Source organism: Epithele typhae, assembly GCF_022376455.1.
Source record: "Epithele typhae strain CBS 203.58 chromosome Unknown BXZ73scaffold_4, whole genome shotgun sequence".
In the NCBI taxonomy this organism is placed as follows: Eukaryota; Fungi; Basidiomycota; class Agaricomycetes; order Polyporales; family Epitheliaceae; genus Epithele; species Epithele typhae.
In genome coordinates, this window is record NW_025954195.1 from 573527 (window position 1) to 594407 (window position 20881).

At 54.6% G+C, this 20881-nt stretch overlaps 9 protein-coding genes across 9 annotated transcripts; 4 read left to right on the top strand and 5 right to left on the bottom strand.

Moving 5' to 3' along the window:
• Window positions 1-42: 42 nt before the first annotated feature.
• Window positions 43-2475, bottom strand: BXZ73DRAFT_87569 (alpha/beta-hydrolase; the record flags this gene model as incomplete). Its single annotated transcript, XM_048024627.1, has 12 exons — window positions 43-338; window positions 407-632; window positions 688-768; window positions 821-1063; window positions 1118-1232; window positions 1285-1415; window positions 1466-1654; window positions 1708-1776; window positions 1825-1892; window positions 1953-2076; window positions 2125-2330; window positions 2385-2475. The coding sequence occupies 12 exons, from the start codon at window positions 2473-2475 to the stop codon at window positions 43-45; spliced, it is 1839 nt and encodes a 612-aa protein (XP_047882005.1).
• A 650-nt stretch (window positions 2476-3125) lies between these two features.
• On the top strand, window positions 3126-4347 carry BXZ73DRAFT_87570 (uncharacterized protein; the record flags this gene model as incomplete). The annotated part of the gene is made up of 4 exons (XM_048024628.1): window positions 3126-3562; window positions 3620-3784; window positions 3836-3997; window positions 4050-4347. The coding sequence occupies 4 exons, from the start codon at window positions 3126-3128 to the stop codon at window positions 4345-4347; spliced, it is 1062 nt and encodes a 353-aa protein (XP_047882006.1).
• A 251-nt stretch (window positions 4348-4598) lies between these two features.
• BXZ73DRAFT_40720 (mitochondrial genome maintenance MGM101) lies at window positions 4599-5330 on the bottom strand (the record flags this gene model as incomplete). The annotated part of the gene is made up of 5 exons (XM_048018633.1): window positions 4599-4656; window positions 4709-4786; window positions 4839-4967; window positions 5024-5171; window positions 5225-5330. Coding segments are annotated over 5 exons (519 nt in total), but the record flags the coding sequence as incomplete, so codon positions are not given.
• Window positions 5331-6441: 1111 nt separating this feature from the next.
• Window positions 6442-10264, top strand: BXZ73DRAFT_87572 (Spc98 family-domain-containing protein; the record flags this gene model as incomplete). Its single annotated transcript, XM_048024629.1, has 12 exons — window positions 6442-6451; window positions 6644-6686; window positions 6738-6855; window positions 6909-6941; window positions 6991-7459; window positions 7512-7576; window positions 7623-7733; window positions 7789-9069; window positions 9126-9447; window positions 9480-9556; window positions 9610-9695; window positions 9763-10264. The coding sequence occupies 12 exons, from the start codon at window positions 6442-6444 to the stop codon at window positions 10262-10264; spliced, it is 3117 nt and encodes a 1038-aa protein (XP_047882008.1).
• A 124-nt stretch (window positions 10265-10388) lies between these two features.
• On the bottom strand, window positions 10389-11285 carry BXZ73DRAFT_3163 (uncharacterized protein; the record flags this gene model as incomplete). The annotated part of the gene is made up of 5 exons (XM_048017810.1): window positions 10389-10592; window positions 10646-10716; window positions 10784-10964; window positions 11035-11139; window positions 11196-11285. Coding segments are annotated over 5 exons (651 nt in total), but the record flags the coding sequence as incomplete, so codon positions are not given.
• A 1034-nt stretch (window positions 11286-12319) lies between these two features.
• Window positions 12320-14066, bottom strand: BXZ73DRAFT_87573 (COP9 signalosome complex subunit 12; the record flags this gene model as incomplete). Its single annotated transcript, XM_048024630.1, has 10 exons — window positions 12320-12557; window positions 12634-12879; window positions 12931-12992; window positions 13044-13100; window positions 13152-13244; window positions 13303-13378; window positions 13432-13502; window positions 13582-13672; window positions 13738-13874; window positions 13923-14066. The coding sequence occupies 10 exons, from the start codon at window positions 14064-14066 to the stop codon at window positions 12320-12322; spliced, it is 1215 nt and encodes a 404-aa protein (XP_047882010.1).
• Window positions 14067-14977: 911 nt separating this feature from the next.
• On the top strand, window positions 14978-15816 carry BXZ73DRAFT_40210 (uncharacterized protein; the record flags this gene model as incomplete). Its single annotated transcript, XM_048018533.1, has 4 exons — window positions 14978-15056; window positions 15116-15285; window positions 15391-15625; window positions 15683-15816. The coding sequence occupies 4 exons, from the start codon at window positions 14978-14980 to the stop codon at window positions 15814-15816; spliced, it is 618 nt and encodes a 205-aa protein (XP_047882011.1).
• Window positions 15817-15896: 80 nt separating this feature from the next.
• BXZ73DRAFT_40351 (Glutamyl-tRNA amidotransferase B subunit) lies at window positions 15897-17998 on the bottom strand (the record flags this gene model as incomplete). The annotated part of the gene is made up of 11 exons (XM_048018559.1): window positions 15897-16180; window positions 16235-16353; window positions 16420-16634; window positions 16689-16861; window positions 16914-17025; window positions 17086-17170; window positions 17230-17333; window positions 17380-17459; window positions 17506-17647; window positions 17703-17782; window positions 17833-17998. The coding sequence occupies 11 exons, from the start codon at window positions 17996-17998 to the stop codon at window positions 15897-15899; spliced, it is 1560 nt and encodes a 519-aa protein (XP_047882012.1).
• Window positions 17999-18080: 82 nt separating this feature from the next.
• Window positions 18081-20753, top strand: BXZ73DRAFT_87576 (polymerase; the record flags this gene model as incomplete). Its single annotated transcript, XM_048024631.1, has 14 exons — window positions 18081-18258; window positions 18306-18441; window positions 18516-18774; window positions 18824-18989; window positions 19040-19129; window positions 19181-19319; window positions 19381-19453; window positions 19509-19629; window positions 19678-19816; window positions 19868-20130; window positions 20183-20306; window positions 20357-20453; window positions 20488-20519; window positions 20579-20753. 14 exons carry the CDS (start codon window positions 18081-18083, stop codon window positions 20751-20753), a joined length of 1992 nt encoding a protein of 663 aa, XP_047882013.1.
• Between the last annotated feature and the right edge of the window lie 128 nt (window positions 20754-20881).

Here is a 20881-nt window from a genome sequence, read left to right on the forward strand (position 1 = left end):
TTCAGGCCAGGGACTAGCCTCACAAACAACGCGCACGAAGCGCTATGACCGCCCTGGCAGCGGGCTGCGCTCGTCGTCGTCCCCGATGTCGAAGATGGCCTCCTCCTCGGGCAGTGACCCCGCGCGTTCCTTGCCCTTCCGCGAGCGGAAGCTCGATCCGTCGTCCTCGTCGCTGTGGCCGTTCATGCCGATCGAGGAGTTGAGCGGAATGGCCTCTTCGCGTGTGGAGAGCGAAAGTCCGCGCTTGGAGGACCGCTTGTAGCGGTACCAAAGGAAGCCGCCAACGAGGAGCGCGATGAGCGCGAGGACGAGCCCGGCGGAGCCGGCGTTGTAGTACGCTGTGGGATGAGGTTTCGGCGTCATCGTTCAAAACCTCGCGCGGACTGGATAGGTAGGAGAGACGTACCTTCCCACATCGCCTTGTCCTGCTCTGGCGTTTTAGTGGACACGGGTGGAGAGGCAGTCGTATCGTCAATGATGGCGTGCACAGGTTTCGAGTCGTCGCCGACAGAGCTTGAGATGCGAGCCGAACCATCGGTGATGGCGCTGAAGTTTACACCCATAAAACGAAGGATCATGTCGTGCGAGACATGGGGAACGTCGAAGCCAACCATGTGTGAGGCGTTGAAAACCTTCGATTCTTGTTCAGTGCATCTCTGTATAGCATTTTAGGCAGCGTGCACTCACCTTTACGTACGTGAGGTTGCGAGAGTTGACCCAGGTTCCGGCTGGGTTGTTATTGACCGTCCACGATTGAGTAGTAACTTTCTGCGGTGATATGTCAGGTATACTCACGCTGCTGGTAACATATGCCACGTACTCCAAGCCCTGTCTCGCCATTCCAGGTCAGAGCCTGGATCATGCTCTCGACACCGACGTAGTTGCAGATCATATCTTGATCTCCAACGAACAACATCACCGGGATCTTCTCCAGCACGCGAGGCAGAACAGTCACGGAGGAATTTGACTTGCGTGTTGCGAACTCGGAGTGAACACGAGACTTGCACTCAACCCACTCTCCGGGGATGTTTTGGGCATGTATGGCGGCCACGACGTCTTTCCTCTGAAAACGAAGTTTACTTTGCGCACGATTGACCAAAGCCGAGTGAACACATACCGCCAAGTACTTGTAAATAGCAGGTAGATCCGGAGGCCAATTCATGCCGCATGCTGGCGAGGTATCTTCTAGGCGAACATCATAGATATTCGCGCACATGTCGACGCCGTTCAATCTGTTCCGACAGTAAGACTCATGTACATCCCCTGAAAGTCATCGGCCCTTACTTGCGGTTCTTGTCTGAGAGTACTGTCATGATGATGGTCTCGCAGACGTCGACATGTACAGGTTCATGGTCCGTGTATGTTTTCATCTTCGCTTCACAGTTGTCTACAACCGCTTTGCTGGTTTTGTAGTTCTGCCGCGTATAAGGCCATGAGAAAGTATAGAGCTTAGTCGTAAACGCACCTCTGACGCCTCATCTAAGAGCCCATGTTTCAGAGCATAGTCTAGGTACGCGGGGTACTGTCTCCGAGCATCCATCCAGCCGTTTCCAATAGCAGCACCTTGTAATGATATCTTGAGGTCGGAGTTGAGAATGGCATCCGCGAAGTACGGGATATACTGCCCAGCGAAACTCTCGCCCGCGATGTATGCCTACGGCGATTTGTCTCATGAGGTCTCCCAGCACATGGTATAGATAAACTCACGTCGACGTCTTGGTATTCAGGAAACACTTTGTAGAAGTTGCGCAGAAATTCGACAAAATGTGCAGATGCCTACCGCCATTAAGACATGCACGCCATAGGCAACGCAAGCGACTATACCTCTGGTAGCTCATGGTCGTAGCGGTTGGATGAAGTGTATGAGAAGCCGGTGCCCGCTGGTTGATCCACTGTGGCGTCACAATTGAATACCAGAGTTCGAGGACGGGTGTGTTATTCAAGCTACGCACCGTAGACCACAGTAGTGTACTCCTCCCAGCCACCAGATGCGAACTTGAGACCCCCCTTGTTATCAACTCGCCACGGGCCAACTTCCATCATCAACCCATCGAAGGATGAACATCCAGGACCACCCTAGAAGAGACATCAAACACCGCACATATCCTGGTCGGACATACATACGTTCAACCAGAAGAGAATGCGTTCCTTGTCCGCCGTCCGCCGTGCCTTGACCATGAAGAAGTACAGATGGGGTTTGGAAGAAGCAGAGGAGTCGGATTCACTTCCAGTGTCGGCCAGAAGATGACCTGCAAACATCCGCAAGGGTCGTGTGGCATCTTGGTGCAGGTCCGGAAGTCTCGGGACATAGAAGGACGCGGCGGACGGAACTAGTAACACAACGCATTAGATTATGTTCAAAGACGGCATGATATAATACCGACCGTCCTGAGGTGCAGCTGCGCCGTGGCCTATCCAGAGAGTAAGGGCAACGACAACTGAAAGTAGATGTGGGGGCAAGCTAGGGAACACCATGCTTGCGTGCGACCGAGCTTGCGTCACAGACCGAAAGAGACGTCGAGAGCTAAGGTTGTCGGGAGAGGAGAAGGTGAGGAGCCAGGTGAGCCAGCACCACGCCAGAGTGGACCGAGGGGGGCTATATAAAGAGGCAGCGAGGATGGGGTGGGCAGAAAGTGGCTGAGGACGGTCGCGTCCGGCTGCGCATCCAGTACATACTATTGACGAAGGTATGTCCAGAAGTGGCAAGTGAAGTAAACCTTGCACTTATTCCCCTCAGCTTTGCCACTTGTCTGTCCTATCACGTCTTCCCGGCCCGTGGTCCATGGATCTCAGGCCGCCGCGACCACCGCCGACGCGACGCCCACGACGCGTTTGCGACCGTCGCGCAACCGATGGCGCGCGGCCTCCAACATCCGCAACACCAGTGCGGCTCGCCCGTATCACCAATGCCCACGCCGTCGCGCGATCAAGGGAAAACTAGCCTTTTCGTCTCAGGCACACCCTGTCTTATCGCCCTGGCCCAGCGCCTGCATTGAGATCATGAGCCTTATTATTCGCGCACGCGCACGCCTCCCCATCCCACCGCTCCTCTCCTCCCGCCTCCTGCCTTCCAGGACCCTCACATCCCGGCACCGGCACACACACGGCCGTCGACTCGTGCGACGATGAAGCTTTCCGCTGCTCTCCTCGCCACTCTCCTCTGCTCTGCGTCCACCAGCGCGCAGTACTTCTCCCAGGGATGGAACCCTGGCCAGGCTGTCCTGAACAACGAGCCCAACGCCGTCCCTGCACATGCGTTCGACGCCCCAGCGAAGAAGGAGCCTGCGCCTGCGCCGCCCCCGCCCCCGCCCGCGGCGCAGGGCGACGAGAAACCCTCCATGCAGCGTGAGCCGACCATCATGGACAAGGTCTTGCTTTCTGGGCCTGTCTCCGGCTTCATGGGCAGGTTTGGATTCAACGCGACAGACTTAGTCACCCGTAGCGGGAAGTTGCCGTGGGACCCTCGGATACCGTTCATCACGGACGAAAACTGGCAAGACATAATCGTGAACGAGCAGTTGACTGAGGAGGAAGAGAAGAAGAGGGGATGGTTTCTTGTCATGTGTGTCCTGCCCTTTGGTAGACGCGAACCACGGTCTAACTCATCACAACTTTACAGAACCGTCACGGCATCGGGTAACAGCGCCGTGTCGAAGATGGTCGATGAGGCATTCGACGACGCGTTCAACACCACCCTCGCTGCAGGAGATCTTCTTGACCTTAAGTGGGGACGGATTGACTACATCGCGACGACGTACCTCACGACCAAATGGGCCATCTGGACGTGAGTTGCCTGCTTGGAAACCCTCGAGCCCCTGTTGACCTGTGTTCGCAGTGGACCTTACCTCGTCCACGTCATGGACCGCGGACAGACGCTGCGTTTCTACAGAGCGGATCGCGTTCGCGTCACTGCGGACATCATTCGTGAGCTCCTCACCGAGGAGATCTGGCGCAACACGGAACCTTGGTCATCCAACTTCGCTCCTGGAGGCAAACGGTACGTGATTGTTGTACGACGAGCTCGCGTTTCGCGCTCATAGTTTTCATAGGGAATGGATTATGGAGTTTATCGCGTATTACTACTGGAGGATCTACACCGTCATGGACAAAACCCCCCGTTTCCTCTTGATGATCGTTTCCGGCGCAGTGGCAAGCTTCGTCATGCGCTTCCTCCATAAACCATCCCCGGAAGGTGCTCAGCAACCAGCACCCCAACCGAACCGTGCAGCTTCCGCCGCAAAGTCAACTTCCGAGTCAATCGCAGGGAGCAGCACCGCCGTTGCATCGGATGTCTCAGCAAGTCCCAGCAAGTCTAAAGCAAAGTCACGGAAAGCTGCAAAGAAGTAATGGTCGTACGCTCCATACGATGTACCATAACTTATTCGTTGCTTGGAATTCTCGCGGTTGGCTGTTGATGCGCGAGTATGTATTCCCCTCATTCAACTTTGACGAGTACATACTATGTACGGGCTGTTTGTGAGCTACCGTCGTCGTAACAATCCGAATGTTCCAATACGAGACGTTTAGAATGTGAACCATGAGTGGAGATCATTAGGCAGGCAGTATGGTATGTATATGTCCAGTGTCTATGCAGGCAATCATTCCTTGTATGGGTAGTCGAAAGCAGGCTGGTCCTTGCGCCTCCAAAGCTTCTTCCTAGAATTGCACTCGTTAAACATGCCCATTCCACGCAGAAAATCGGACTTACTTCTGTTTTGTCCGGATATTTTCGGCGAAGACTTCCACACAATGCTTTGCCTTGAATTCGCGGATGAAGCGCGGATCCCTAGAGTACAGTACTGTCAGACACAGGTCAAAAGAATGGACAGAGGCCGCACCATAGCTCGCTAGCTACTCCCAAGTCTTTGCAACAGCGCATAAGCGCGTTGCTCTTGCAGGCCTCGGTGGCCGTCGGAATACCGTTGGGGTCAAAGTACTCCTGTTCTCCTCGCGCAACACCAACCAATCTAGTTGAAATAAATCAACACCAGTGAAAACCTCCGAAGACTGTGACGGTACTCACCTTCCGAGACAGACAAGTGCATACTCCCTGCTCACTACCTTGGGGCCAACGTTCGTCTCACTCCTCGGCGCGAGACCCCATCCCCCGGGGCCGAACGCCTTGTTGAGCACGCGCCGATACTTGATCTCCGGGAGGTAGATCAAACCGTCTGTGGCATAAAATTCTGAGTCGTTGTTCGCGAGAGTGGGTCAGAGTACACACCTGGCTTTATTTCAATGTCTAGTGGGTCGACCGAGGCCAGCAGCACGTCAGTGGTCTCCTTGGGGAACGGCTGTGTTGACAGGCCGAAGTAGCTCCTGGACCAGTCTGGCGCGGACGGGTCTGAAGGGGGCCCCAAAGGATTCAATGCGTCCGTGAACTCCGCGCCGACGGATGCTGCTGGGGGTGGAGGGGCAGCTGACGAGCTTTCCGCCGATGCCTGGCGCACACCGTTCTCCTCCGCCAGGGCAGCATCGAGATAGTCCGCAGGCGTAGGATCTCTGCTGGTTGCTTTGGACGACACGGACGCAGCAGGACGGCGGAGGGGGGTCTGGTAGTAGCATAGTTCCTCGATGGTGGAGCGGAGCGGAAAGCACGCATATTCGCAGCTGCGCGCTGTAGCAGACGTGAGGACATGGTGGGCGTTGTTAAGTTGAACAGAGGGATAGGTGGCCAGCGGTAGTAGTCGCAAAACGCGCTCCGTCGCGTGACGTACGCGACGCGTCCACGCGTCACGTTCGATCGCAGATTACTTCCACTGGTCACCATCAACATCGCGTCCTGGCTACGGCGCTACACTTTGATCAAGGCCACTGGCTACACACGCATTCAGCGCACAAAAGTCAGGGCATCGGTGAGAATCTCTGGCATATTGGCTACCTCCGTGCCAGGAAAGGATAGGTTAGTTAATTCCAAACGTTACAGAATACTTCACTGGCAAGGCCTTGATTGCTTGTTGAATTCACTATATGCCGCCCTCGGGATCCACCAAACGGACGGACAGTGAGAAGAAAACCCATACTCACAGGTCTACACCCTCTGGAACTCTCCGCCAGGACAAGGATGGGTGGTACAATGTGGAAGAAGACCCTCAACCTCAACCTGGACCTTTAGTCATTCGTCCGACAAGTACAAGCTCAAGCGGCCCCTCACACTCCTCCTCTGCGGCCCCCCTCCGACCTTCGTCTGTCGTGGGGGTACGATCATCTCAAAGTGCACCTATTAGGCTGCCACCAAGCGCGTCTATGCGCCCTCCATCCACGACGTCCGCCCGCCCACCTTCGAGTACATCATTGCGTCCTCCGTCAAGCACGTCTATGCGCCCCCCGGCGAGTGTGCCCCTTCGACCTTCCTCGAGTGCTTCTGTGCGGCCACCTTCAAGTGCCTCCATACGGCCCTCTTCAAGCGCATCCATGCGGCCTTCATCGAGCGCGTCCACTATGCGCCCAAGTTCCAGCGCATCTATCAGGCGACCTATGTCCCGACTGTCCCAAAGACCTCCAACCCGCCAAGCAACGCGCATACTGCCGCTGTGCGAGCAGCTGGTTACGCAAGTGACCGGGGTCACTGCTCAGGACGGAGAGATTTTCCAGCCTGTCGTTGACTACATTTCCAAGAACCTGGACGCCACTGTGAGACCAGCAGGCAGCACGGGAATAGATGCAATGGACAAGATGATGAGAGGGTATGTGTCTTATCTTCAAGATCAAATTCTCCTAACGCTGTATACCTGAAGCTATTCTAAGAAATCTCGAATCAACAACCACGATATACTGGCTGACGCTCTCGACAAGACATACAAAGCTCTCAAAGGGACCGTAGCTGGGCTCAGTGACTTGGATGCCGAGATACAGGTATGTCATTTGCTGTACTCAAAACGCTGCTCTGACCGGGCGTATTTTCCCAGAGGTCTCGCCTCCCGGATCATCTGAAGTTTCTAGTAAGAACTCGCGTCGATCCATGGTTCGTAGAAGGCTGACCCTGTGTAGATGCTCTTGTCGGAACCACCGAGCCGGCAAACCTTCAAGGATGCAGAGGATATTTTAGACAAGATAGACCATCCTCAGAAGAAGAAGGCGTCGCTTACTTGGAAGGACATCCTCGCCGATGAACCATTTGAGGGTCAACATTGGGAAGGCGTGTATGGGCTACCTCCCAGGAGCACCGTTGAGCAATGGGAGACACGCAGTGACGGCAGCACGCCATCTCTTTCTCCATGGGACGACGAATCCGATGTGGACGATTCGCACTCTTCTTCCGACATTCGCACTGTTACGACGCCTCCACCAAAGCCGATCGATGACATAGCCCCACCGTCGAACCCCATGGACCCAATCAATGCTTACCGTCATAGACAAGACGTAGAAGAGCTTCAAGCTCGGCAATACTGGCGGCCTGGCTGGCAGTCAGATACTGGTGTCGAGGGAAGACTCGATCTAGGAGATGCGTCTACACTAGGTTCGTGAAACGCCTGACATCATGAGGCAGAGAGGCTCTTACAGAATCGTAGGCCCCTCTTTCCATCGAGCACTCGGTTCGAAGAGTACATTGAGCATCGATGGTCCCAGTATCGAGGTGCGTATGTATCTTTCTAGAAATTCGTGGAACTCAATGATTGTAGAGCTACCGCCATGAAGAAGACATCGTACGCGAGGTGCTTACCGGATTGCAAGGACGACGCAATATCATGTTCACTTGGGTTCACAATGGTCCAGCTGCCTTTTCTTTCGTTGTACGCGTCAATCCTATGTATACCGGTCCCACCTTAACTGAGCGACTATTCACAGCTATCTCCCGCGGCCCCGAGACTACTTCATCTGACCGCGGGATCTCAAGCTTCCATCGTCACTGCGTTTGCTTCGCTGTCCACAACTCTTGTTCATCTACGTAAGTTCACTGCCGCTGTCTTCCGCGAGGTCGCAGCAAGTCTGCGACTGCCGTCTACCGACTCACAATCTCAACCTGCCTACCTGTCACGCCTGCAACGGAGGAGCACACAGACGCTAGAAGCCTTCGCTGATGCCCTCGACGGCGAGCTCCGAGCGTTCGATGCATGGTGCGCCCATCGCGAAGAGGACATATGCCTCGCCCGCGCAGGTCTGGGACGAAGCATGGTCGTCTCCTTGCTCAGTCTCGAGAAGACCATCCGTGATCAGTTCGGCTCCTCCTTCTTTGTCCTCTTCGACATTGTAGTCGCCGCCGCACGCCAGTCGCAACGTCTCCGTTCCGAGGAACCCACTCCACAGATCTGGACGCTCCCCGATTTACCCCAGCGTACGACCCCCTCAAACACGACAGCTCTGCTTCTCGACTCTCTCCTTCCTGTTGCACAAGAGCGCCTGTCGATGGGCGACACCGTAACCGCCCGCACGCTCATTCGTGTCTTCAACGCCACCGCGGAGCCTGTATGGGCCATGGTGCACAGGTGGATTCGTGACGGCATGCCAGTCCGAGATGGTCAACCTGGCCTCCTCCCCCAAGACAGGCAGACACTATCGCCAATCAGTGTTCTTCCGGAGGAGTTCTTTGTGGGGGATAACGAGATGCTCATGTTTGACCCCGACTTCTGGTCGGAGGGATTTGCGTTGCGTGCCGGGCAGAACGCCACCCCTGGAGACGACAACCGAGCTACATGTGTCCCAGTCTTTCTGGTTCACGTCGCAGAACTCGTCTTGGCGGCAGGGAAGGTCACGGGGCTCCTCCGCGCTCTGGGGATCTCAACACTATTCGACGGCGAACGAGGTCCAGATGGGTCCGCTGTTCGACTAAGTTGGATGGCAGGATGGCAATCCTTCACGCAGTTATTGGAGCAGCCACAAACCCCGGGGCTGGATGATGGATCTCTCGCTATAACAACAACTCCTGAAGAAGCTATTGCCTCCTCAGAGAACCTGTCTCGGATCGTCTACGACGAACTTCGTCCTTACGCGGACCAAGCACACGAAGCCCTGACAAAGGTTTTGATTGAAGAATGCGATCTATGGGCGCACCTGAACGCCATGGAAGATCTGTTGTTGATGCGGAGAGGTGACGCCATGTCACATTTCATAGACATCCTCTTCAGTCGAGTAAGAGGCCAATATACGTAACAATGTGGGCATTAGCTCACTCGTTGCTATCATAGATTGACAATCGTCAGCCGTGGAATGACTTCCATTTCATGAATTCCGCGTTCCAAGATGTCGTCGCGCTGGACCCAGGGCGGAAACCGTGGATCGACGCATCGCTGGTTCGCTTCTCGTTCCCCACCACACGTGGTCCTGGGCAGGAACGCAACGTCGCACAGACGGTCCGTGCAATCGACGGCCTCCTGGTGGAATATGCGGTACCTTTTCCATTGACATACATCTTCGGGCCACGCACAATGCGCGTGTATTCGTCTATCTTCACCCTCGTGCTGCAAGTGCGCCGCGCGAAAAGCGTTTTGGAACGGATTCTCGTCAGGGGTGGGCTGGCCGCTGGAAACAACTTGATGGAGAGTTGAAGGCCTTCTACGCGATGCGTGGAAGGCTGTCATGGTTCGTCAATACATTCCTGAACTTCTTGACAACCAATGTGAGCGTCAGTTCTTTCCGCAACCACGCTCAATGCTGATTACACCTGTTCAGGTCCTGCACACACAGATCCTGAAGTTCCGCGAGGCCTTTCGGCACGCGAAGTCCCTCGACGGGATGATCAAGCTGCAAAATGAACAGTACGTACCACGTTCTTCTCCAGGCGGTCCCTTTCTGACAAGCACTTCAGCCTTGACAAACTTGAAGGGCGGTGCTCCTGCAACGCAATACCGTCGCCCTGCACCGCGCCATCATGTCCATCCTCGACATGTCCCTCCACTACACCGACGTCTTCGTCTCCTTCGCCGGAGACACCACGCACGACATCTCCCGCGCCTCCATCCGCGCCCCCACCCGCCACCGCTCGCGTCGCTTCCGCGCCCAGCGGCGGAACGTCGTCAGCTTCGCCGGCGAGGCGCAGTCCCTGCTCGCCGGGCTCGACTCGGACAGCTCCGACTCGGAGATGGACGAGGGGCAGCTGAGCGCGCACGAGCCCTTCGCGTCGTTCTCGCTCGGGGCGTCGACGTCAGCGTCGTTCGCGGGCGAGGGCGAGGAGGGCTTCGGGGAGCGGCTGGACAAGATGTCGGGCGAACTCGACGCGCTTGTCAGGTTCGTGCGAAGGGGGGTGGAGAGCCTCGCGGCGGGCACGGGCGAGGCCGCGCCGGCGTTTGGTATGTTCGCGTTCGCTCTCGAGGACTGGGATAGGTAGTACAGCCTGTGAGGGTTATTATACATGGTGCAGCGGATCGTAGACTAGTATGTACGTGTTATCTCAGAGAGCGGCCGTAAACGATAGGAACATGGTATCGAACCCGAACTCTGCACCATTAGAGCGAGCTCCTGTCCACTCGTCGGTTGATACCGCCGAGAAGAATCTTAATGATCATGGTACCAGTGATCTTCCCTCCCGTAACATAGTACGGTGTCGTGTCCACTATATCTCGGACGTTCTCATGTGCTGCCAGTTCGTCGTCGAGTACCCGCAATGCCTCAGAGGCTGCTAAATCCCTTCCGATCTGCAGGAATTGGATGCCCACCTTGAAAGAACGTGATGTCAACCGTCGCCTCGTAGCAGGTAGAATGGACGTACCTGGCTCAATAAATAATGTCCTTCGTCCAAGCGTTTTGCAGCCCTGACAATAACGTCGACCGGATCGTCACCTAAGGGGTTGAAACTCAGCATTCTTGCCAGTCAAGTGACGTGGCGGGTTCGCAAGCTGATGCTTACTTGATTGGCCGTCGGTAATGACAATGAAGTTGACCGGTTTGACATCGTACTGATTTCCCCGCTTCTTGGCGGCATCAAGTTTGTCCAGGTATTTCGTCAATAATTCGTCGAGCTTGCCTCCCGTGGGCGTGAGGCCATCTGGCTGCACACTTCTAAATAAGCGTGAAATATCCGATGGATCCTGGTTCGTGAAGGAAGTCAGTCCAACGGAGGCTGGGGTACACTACGTAGGGGCACCTCCCTGAACGCACCTTGGCATTCTTGAGAAACTTTGCATTATTAAGGAAATGAACATCTATGCCATCCTTGTCGTACGTGGCAGCAACCGTCGTGACTTCCTTGAGAGCCTGTTCGGTCTGCCAGTTTACGTGTCAGCTCGTGCGTTTCGCAAGACTAGGTGAAGCATACGGACCATCTGCCATCGTCGATTGATCGACATAGAACCTGAATCGTCCACAACGATAACCGTATCGTATTTTGCCAGCATTAAAAGTGCATTTTCATGCTCCTGGCTGGAAAGCTCAGATCGAAATGTCCTGGCTCGTGCTTCCTCGACCTCGTTTCTCCATGTTGGAGGTGATTCGGAGGCAGTAGTATTGTTCCTAGTAACGGTGGTGCCAGATGAATACTCTGAAAAGGCCGTATACGAGCCCGAACTTTGTCGAAACGGGTTGTTCGATCCCAGAGGTATCGAGAGGAGAGGATCGCGGATCGCATCCTCATACATTGGCGGGGGGACCTGCGAGTCTCTCAGAGCGAGCTCGTTCATCCCTTTCTTCTTCTCGTCGTCTTTCGAGTACAGGACGGGAGTAGTGGCCCGGGGCGTCACGGACCCAGCTAGCGCGGAATGTGAGCGACGGGCTGACGCAGGTGGCGGCGCGAGGGTTGGTGGTGAGCGAGACGACCCCGCGTTGTGTGAAGTGGCGCGACGAGGCAGTCCTGCACTTGCCACTTGCTTGTCGCTGCCTTTGGCGGGGAGCGTGGTGGGACGGGAAATGTCATTGCGGTCGAACGACTTGCTGGGCACCTTGGAAGAGGAGTTTCCCATCAGACGAGAGTAGTAGCGGAGGAGTTGTGTGGTGGAAGAGAACCTGGGTGTGCTGTGTGCGCGGGGGGTGGATGTCTGTGGAATTTATATGGTGGGCGTGCGATGGCCGGTCTCATACAAACTCGGAGTGGAGGCGATGCCAGCCCGGATGTTGGTCGGAGCGTGTCGCTGAGGAAGCGGAAAATCGGGCCCGGTCATGGGGCATACTCAGCCACCTCGCTCGGCGCTTCTTGCGAACTTCACGCTATCCAGCTTGCCTTGCCCATGACACCGACCGGCCATGTGTGAATCCCTCCAATTATCCTGTACACTCTTCATGCGGCGCTGGACACATGCAACGCACCGCCCCCAGGCTGGGAGATACACCCAGGGTCAGGCTTGACGTACGTATCGCGATATTCTTTCCGTTCCCGTCGCAAGGTACAAGACACAGGCGGTGCTCGCGTTCCAACAAGGCGTCCATTTTCCGCTACATACTAATACAGGCGTCACTGCAACAGCGCAAATGGCGTCGGCCGATCGGCCAGACGGGGAAAGGGGCCCGTCTTCGCGAGTACGACCATCTGTTTTTCGTGCGAGATATACCCCCTCATGAAGCCCTTGTATATCATGTTAGCCACCATGCATTCGGCCTCTTCCATGGCCATCTCTCCCGATCCGGAAACAGTCAACGCGACGTGGAACATCGAGACAGGAATCCGTGCGCTCTTATCTGCGGCTATCCACCTATAGTCGGATGAGGACAGCGTGGGGGATATCAGGGGGGGCTGCGCTGGACAGGAATAAATCGATGATCACTTACACGCGACGGAAGAGCCCCCGGATGCAAAGCTCACGCGCTTTCTCGAGCGTGAGCCACAGGTTGAGGTCGACAAGCCTTCTTTCAAACCGGTCTAGTGTCGCGTCATATGTCTGGATGTCACCTGTCTGGATGGCCGTGAGGAAAGGCGTGTACAGATCCTCGAGGACCGGGAAGCGTTTTAGTAGCTCTTTCGAAGGTAGGTGCCCTTTGAACATTCGCAGAGGGATGAGGTAGGTCAGTATACGTCTAATGGGCAATGTCAGCACCTATACATGCGACTGTAACTAATACTCTTACTCCTGATTCTTATGTGCATCAATGCAGCAATTGTAAAAAGCAAGGGTAAGCTCTTGTTCAGCCTTGCAAGTGTGTTAACCCCTAGCGACGGCTATGACATGTTTGGGGCCTACCTTCGCGAAGTCTTCGTTGAGAAAGCTCAGCATGCCGATATAGTATCTGTATGTGACCTGTGCGGACCTCGATCAGTACACCGAGCAAGATATAATGAATGAACTCACTTGGTGAGAGCGCGGATACTGCGCTAATGACGGGATGTCTGGGTTTGCGTCTATCGCACGTAGGATATTCTTCGACAGAGATATCCGTTTCACCTGGTGACGAGATCACAACATCAGTGGCAAGTCATTTCGTCATCGTGGGTTAACGTACACGGAAGTAGCATTTGAGGATTAGCCCAACTACGTAGTACACTCCCCATTTGCGAGATTCAGCCACTGGAGACTGCCTGCATGTGTATGTCAGGTCACAATGCGCAGGTACAGCAGTAGACCCACTCACCTGTCCATGACGCAGTTTGAAAATGCTTTACTGATAATCCGCGCCGCCTCTTCCATGCTCGCCGTCCCGTCCTGGTCGTTGCGCGCACTTTCCCAGTCCGCCTGACACGCGATGTGGGCCCCAAGCAATCAAGCAACAAGATGTACTCACATCGAACGCCAAGTCCCGGAGATCCCTCAGAATAGAGAACAGCGCGGGAAGCGTCCAGCCACTGTTGCTGGCGAAGAATCGAAGGAACAGCCTGGGGGTACCCGCGTTGAGGGAAACTTCTCCACACCACACGGCCGTAACTCACTGCCCACTCACGAGACTAGCGTGCATTCCTCCTTGAATGCTTCAACCGCGCGCTGCTTCGCGCAGTGGTTTACCACCAGGACGTATTGAATTGCAATCTCGTCCCATGGGCTGTCTATGCTGCCCTCGTAGAAGGCCATGGATTGTTTCTAACAACAGATCCCTTCAGAAGCACTCGATACACATAAAGGCTGCACGTACTGTAACATTCCTCTGAGCTCTTTCACAATGGCCTTTCCGTGTTCACTCGTGGGTTTGAGGAGATAGGCGAGCTGTGGACCTTGTTCACCGCGTAGGGCCTCGGCCAATTGGGATAGGAAGGTTGAGAACCTCTGCGACATGGCCACCACTGTAAATTCAAGGCCAGAGTAGAGGTTTGGAGACGTTCAAATGCAAGCAAAGGTGCGTAGGAAAAGGCGTGAGGTTGAAGATAACACACAACTGGTTCAATGCCCGAGACCTGGCGGTTTGTCCGATGCGACAACCCTAACCTTGCAAGTGTGAAGGCTCCGACTTTCACGGAAAGTTGTGAGGCGCCAAAAGCAAACTTATTTCCACACTGCGACTCTGAAACACCACATTCTATACGCACTCTATCCACGACTCTACAAAGGAAAGGCTATGTCTTTTCCAGAATCGTGAGAATAAATACGCCATGGTGAGCGACAGGGAGAATATGTATACTACGTGTATGCACTCCCGGAACTTTCTGGAGGACTTTCTATCGTTGCTCGGCTATGAGAGTACGGAAGACTTCGCCGTTGAATGAGGTGGAGTTTGCGATGTGGGTGAACGAGGCTGAGGTACGGTTTTTGCGCGGGTCTGCCCTCGTGAGTCACGAAGCGAGCATATGTTCTTCGATCGACGCTCTGCCTCTTTCCCTCTCGTCCGCCCTCGCAGCAACTTGTAACCCAGTGAAGTTGATACATCAGTTTCAAGACAAGGGGTTTAAAAGCAATCGGTTCAAGGCTCTCATTAGGTTCTTAAGATCACAGGCACGCGGACTCGTGGCACGCCACACTTATCATACAACGGAGTCGTTCGGTCGGGAATACCTTAGTGGCCTCTCCTGAGAGCTCCTGATGCATTTCAAAATCAGGTATACAACGTCATTCGGAGCGCCGATGAGCATCACATTAGTCTCCCTAGGTAGACCTTCCACATACGAAGGCATCACATATCTCAGCTTCTCCATACCTTCCACCCTCACCCATCGTCTCGCCTCGACCTTTTCCCCGAATAACAAGATCTCATGGCCCTGCAACCTTCTCTTCAACGTGCTTTTGTGGTAGCGGGGTCCTACAACGCTCCTCACACCCTTGATATCTTCCGTGCGTGCTGTTCCCCAGATTGACCACGATCCGAGCACTCATCTTGCGCGTGCTTCCAGTTGACTATGTGTGCCCGTTCTCCGCCAAGATGTCCATTGCGATCGAGAACGTCCTAAGGCCCCTCTTGGGCGAAAACGGAAAGTACGCCGGCAAAGTCAAGGTCATCTTCCGGAACCAGGTCCAACCTTGGCACAGTAGCTCGACCTTGGTGCATGAAGCTGGTCTCGCGGTACGTACACTGGTCCTCTACACCGTGCATCCCCCCTCCCCATTTTCCTAATTTACACGGGCTCACGAAGGGTTTCGACCCCTTGTCCCTCGACCAAACATCCAGGTTGCGCGCGTCGCGCCCGACAGCTTCTGGAAGTTCTCCCTCGCACTGTTCAAGAATCAGGGAGAGTACTTCGACATCCCGACATCGACCATGACCCCAGTGCAGATCCGCGAGAAGCTCGCTACTCTTTTCGCCGAGAGCACTGGCATGGAGGCGGCATCGTTTGGAGACCAGCTTGTGCTGAAGAGCACTCCGAATGGCGGGACGGCAGTCACCGATGACCTAAAGTACACAGGTATGTCGCATAAAAACGGAACGCTACAAGACAGGTATGACTGACACCCGTAATAAGTCAAGTTCTCGCGGCAGAACGGGATTCATGTCTCGCCGACCGTTCTCTGGGACGGCCTTGTGGCCAATGAGACCTCGAGCAGCTGGAGCGAGCGGGAGTGGACGGACTTCCTCGAGAAAAAGGTTACTGCATGAATAACGAATGGTGTCATAGTAAGACTAGTGTAATAGTAGTGTACGATGATGCAATCGAGGCGAAGCTTGAAGCGGTGGCATCACTGCAGAAGCCTCAGGAGTACGGCTCGAACGTCTTGAGCCTTCGCAGTTCCTCGACTAGTCTTCATGACGTTCCCCATGATCTTGTTGACAACCTTGTGGTTTCCGCGTCGAACGGCCTCGGCTTCCTGCGGAAGGGCGGCAATGGCATCAAGGCACCACTGCTCGAGAGATGCACCTTCGTCGCTGACGGACAGCAGATTCAGCTTCTCGGCGATCGTGGAAGGTGAGTCGGTTGTTTTGGTGTCCAAGATATGTCGGAGGATAGTCTTTCCCGATGTACCTGTAGGTCTATCGTAAGATATTTGAGATAAATAGCTTGCTGCAGCGAACATACCTGTGACTTTATCTGCTTGAACGAGGTCCACAAGCTCTCCCATCTGCTGCGGAGACATTGGGTTTTCTCTGAACGACTCGTTCCTGAATGACAGTTGTCCCAATAGTTCGTGAGTGAGCCTGGTTTTCATATCAACCGCACACATTAGGCATCGTTCTGAGAAGCAGCGACGGTCGAAATCTTACCAGTTCACCACCACCTTGGGATCCCGACCCTGAGCCACTTCATCGAAGTACGCGACAGGACCACGTCCTAGCTGGCCATCAAAGACAACTTCTCGACCGGAGTTCACGTCCATGATCACTTCCACATCTCGTTGTGACAAACCCAGTTTTAGTAGTCGAGCACGGATTGCACTCGGTAGCTCGGGCATTTGCTGCCGTATTCCCTCAAGATATTGCTGTGCGCACGGCATCAGACATTGCAACCGCATGTTGACAACGCGAGTACCTACTGCGTTCACCAAGAGTGGCGGGATATTCGGATCAGGCATGTACCTGTAATCTGGTGCATCTTCCTTGCTACGCAGGGAGAAGGTTTCTGCCTTCTCCTCGTTGAATCCACGCGTTTCTTGTCCTATAGGCACACCCCGATCGAGTAGTTCAATCTGTCGTTGCGCCTCGCTGGCTGAAGTGGAAAGGGTTCAGGGCACTGCTGAGAAATGAAGCAGACGACTCACTGATAGCGACCATCATGAACTTGACGCTATTGAGATTCTTGATCTCGCAGCGAGTACCCGGACCCTCTCCTACACGGTTCACGGACACATTGACGTCGCAGCGAAGCGAACCCTGCAGAACTGGGTGTAATTAGGGTGCACTAGCCACAGAAGTCAGCCGGATATAGCCCACCTGTTCCATATTTCCGTCGCTAGATCCCACGGAACGTAGTAGGGCTTGCAGGGCCCTCACATAGTGGCCTGCTTCCTCAGGTGACCTGTAGATATTTTGGTCAGTTAGCATCCTCGGAGAAGAGGATGACCAGGGATCGCATACCTCATGTCAGGCTCGGACACAATTTCCATCAGTGGCATTCCAGCTCTATTAAGGTCTATGGCTGTGGTGCGCTGTCGAGGCAAGAATGTTGACTTCCCTGTGTCCTGAGAGATGTCAGTATAGCTTCTGGTGACGCGAGTTCCCACTCACCTGTTCGAGTTGGACCTGCTTGATCCGGACGGAGACATTATCCTGCTCCAAGCGGAGCTTCCCATTGCGAGCAATTGGAGCTGCAGATTATGAGCTACCACGTAAGACCCGTAGAGGTGCACACACCATACTGTTGAGTAATCTGGTACCCAGAAGGCAAGTCGGCATAGAGATAGTGCTTTCGGTCAAACGCAGACCTCGACTGGACTTTTGCGTCCAGCGCAATGGCCGTCCTAATACCAAGCTCTACGCACTTCGGGTTCAGGCGCTGTGGTTGACGCGTCAGAGAAGTGGCACTGCGACATATGAAGAGATTATATTACAGGAAGAGTTCCGGGGAAGGCAGCGTCGAACGGAGACACGCGCGTATTCGGCGGCGTGGAGGGGTCCGCGACCGCTGTCTCTGTGGGCGTGGTTCAGCCGCAGCGGCGGAAATTGGGGTGGGTGACTCACGCGAGAAAAGTTTCTGGCGCGACTTGATCTGGGCGTGGACTTCAATCCCGATGACGAGTTCCCAGCCGGGCCAGCGCGCGTCCTCCTTGTGCGCCCGGACAGTATGCACGCGTCGTGGCCATGGTGAGGAGCGTCTCAGAAGGCGAGCTCGAGCATGCGCGAGCATCTGTGGCGGACGTGGGGCGCAAGGACGGAGGCCGACCACGCCGTTCGTCACGGACGAACAGGCGCCCAATTAGGTTCACGGCATGCGCCGCGGCGAGCCCGGTCGCGCCGCGCTTCCGGCCTTGTCCCTCGTCCTTTGCTCCTCCCTGTCTTCCCTTCCACGACGTCTTCCTTGCGGACGCCGCTCCCCGTTGCCCCCTTCTGCCCGTCGTCTCGCCTGTATACTGTCCGCCGGTGTGCAATGGCATCGTCCGGTACTGGGTGCGCATATAGGCACCGTGTTTCCAGCCACATGTAGCTTACGGGAGACACCAGGTATCTGGGGGTGACCCCTCCTATTTCAACAAACGAGTCCTCTCAACGAGAGAAAGAAGTCACAAACACCCTCATGGAAGAGCTGCATCGTCAGGGTATATTCGAGAGTGAAGACGAGTCCAAACGGAGGTAAGGCAGACATACCTCGCCTCTATGCGCGTCTCTGCGTGGCGTCTGACGGATTCTTCAATGTGTTTCCTCAGAGAGATTGTCCTTGGACGTCTTGCCGCGCTGGTGAAGAAGTTCGTACAGCGTGTGTCAATGGCCCATGGTCTCTCAGAGGCTGCCGCGACCGCAGCCGGTGGCAAAATCTACACGTTTGGCTCGTATAGGTTGGGTGTTCACGGACCAGGCACGGATATAGATACCCTGTGTGTTGTACCGCGACAGGTTACTCGTGAGGACTTCTTCGACGTGCTGGAGGGGATGCTGCGCGAGATGGAGGGCGTTACGGATGTCTCGGTGTGTGCTTGTCTTTGTCTCTCGGTGCAGTGGCTCACAATAGTCTCAGACTGTCCCAGACGCATACGTTCCCATCATCACGTTCGTAATAAACGGCATCCCTATCGACCTCCTATTCGCCCAACTAGCCCTCAACTCCATCCCGGAGGACCTTGATCTTCAAGACGATAACTTACTCAAGAATCTAGACGAGCGTTGCGTGCGGAGCTTGAACGGTGAGCTTGCTGCTTAATTCATGGCCAACTTCCCCTAAGAGCAAGTTCAGGCTCTCGGGTCATCAACGAGATTCTTCGACTAGTTCCCAACGTAGCTGTCTTCCGCGATGCCTTGCGTTGCATCAAGCTGTGGGCGCAAAGTGAGTCCATCAATCACCATCCAGTAGCAGACGTTTCAACCCTGCGTAAAGGACGAGCTATCTACTCCAACGTCAACGGTTTCTTGGGCGGTGTAGCTTGGGCGATGCTTGTAGCCCGTATCTGTCAGCTATATCCCAATGCCGTGGCTGGTGCAGTAGTCAGTCGCTTTTTCATCATTATGCATCGGTGGTAAGTTCTTCGAATCAGATTTGACAGAGTGAGAGCATGACACAACTGACGTGTGTTACAGGTCCTGGCCCCAGCCTGTGCTTCTCAAGGCCATTGAGGACGGCCCACTTCAAGTGCGTGTGTGGAACCCAAGGGTACGTTTCTTCGGTCCAAAGTCGCAAGACACAAGGCACTGAATTCCGTCTTCAGCTCTACCCCCAGGATAGGAATCACCGTATGCCAATCATCACCCCCGCATACCCATCAATGTGTGCCACGCACAATGTCATGCGATCAACTCAAACGATCATGACGGAGGAATTCAAGCGAGGTTTGAGGTTCTTCTTCCGTGCAACCATGGGTTCTCACGGATTCCCAGGATCTGAGATTGTCGACCAAGTCATCAACGGCGAGGCTGAGTGGTCAGCACTGTTTGCGAAACACGACTTCTTCTTCAGATATCGGTTCTATCTCCAAGTAGTGGCATCTTCGGCGGATATCGACATTCAGAATAAATGGTGAGTCCACAGTCCGACACGAGTTGTACTTGTCTCATCCGGATGCGACAGGTCTGGTACGGTCGAATCTAAGATCCGGCAACTGGTGATGAGGTTGGAGTTCGTGGATGCCTTGAAGTTGGCACATCCGTTCATAAAAGGCTTCGAGAGTGTCTACTATTGTCTGTCTGAAGAAGAGGCTCAGGCTATCACTCGGGGTGAGATCCCTGAGGCCGTGTCCAAGCGTACGAAAGAGGACATAGAAGGCAAAGACAGCGCTAAGGTCATGTATACGACGTCCTTTTTCGTTGGACTCATGCTGAAGCCAAAAGACGGTGGGTCGAAGACTGTTCTTCTCAACGACAGTCATGTTCATACCGCAGTTAGGCAACGCTTCTGGACCCCGTCAGTTGAACATTACTTTCCCTGCCAGCGAATTCAACAAGATGGTGAAGTCATGGGAGAAGTACGACGACTCATCGATGCATTTGTTCGTCCGACATATCAAGCAGTTCGTCTCCTTCATCCTGTATTTGACATCTGTAGCTAACGGCGTGGCAGCGCTGCTCTTCCCGACTTCGTATTCGACAAGGGTGAGCGAGAAGCCGTAGCGAAGCCCAAGAAACGCACGCGGTCATTGAAGGCGAGTGGCAAAAACGTAGCATGTCTCCGAGCTACTGACCCCCATCAAGGACTCCCCTGCCCCGTCAGCAAAGAGATTGAGGTCTGTGCCAGTGGCGAGTTCATGCGAACGTCATACTGACGATTTCCTTGGTCATACAGGACAGAATCTCAGGTTCCGTCTCGGCCAGGCTCAGCATCAACGCTGGTCATACGCAGCGAGACGTCATCTCAGGAAACGAAAGTGAATGGTTCGTCGGCATCTATGGCGGACCTCCCGCACACTGCTCAAACGTCAGAGGCCATGGACTCGATGGTAATTGCAGCAAGTGCATGATCTCTGTTGTGCTTCCGGAGGAACTTTGCTCCTTCCTCTTGCTACCTTTGCATGTGGCTCGGTTGTTCATCGTACGTCGAACCCACTCCTTTGTGCTACACTCATCCACCATGCCATTCACATCCATT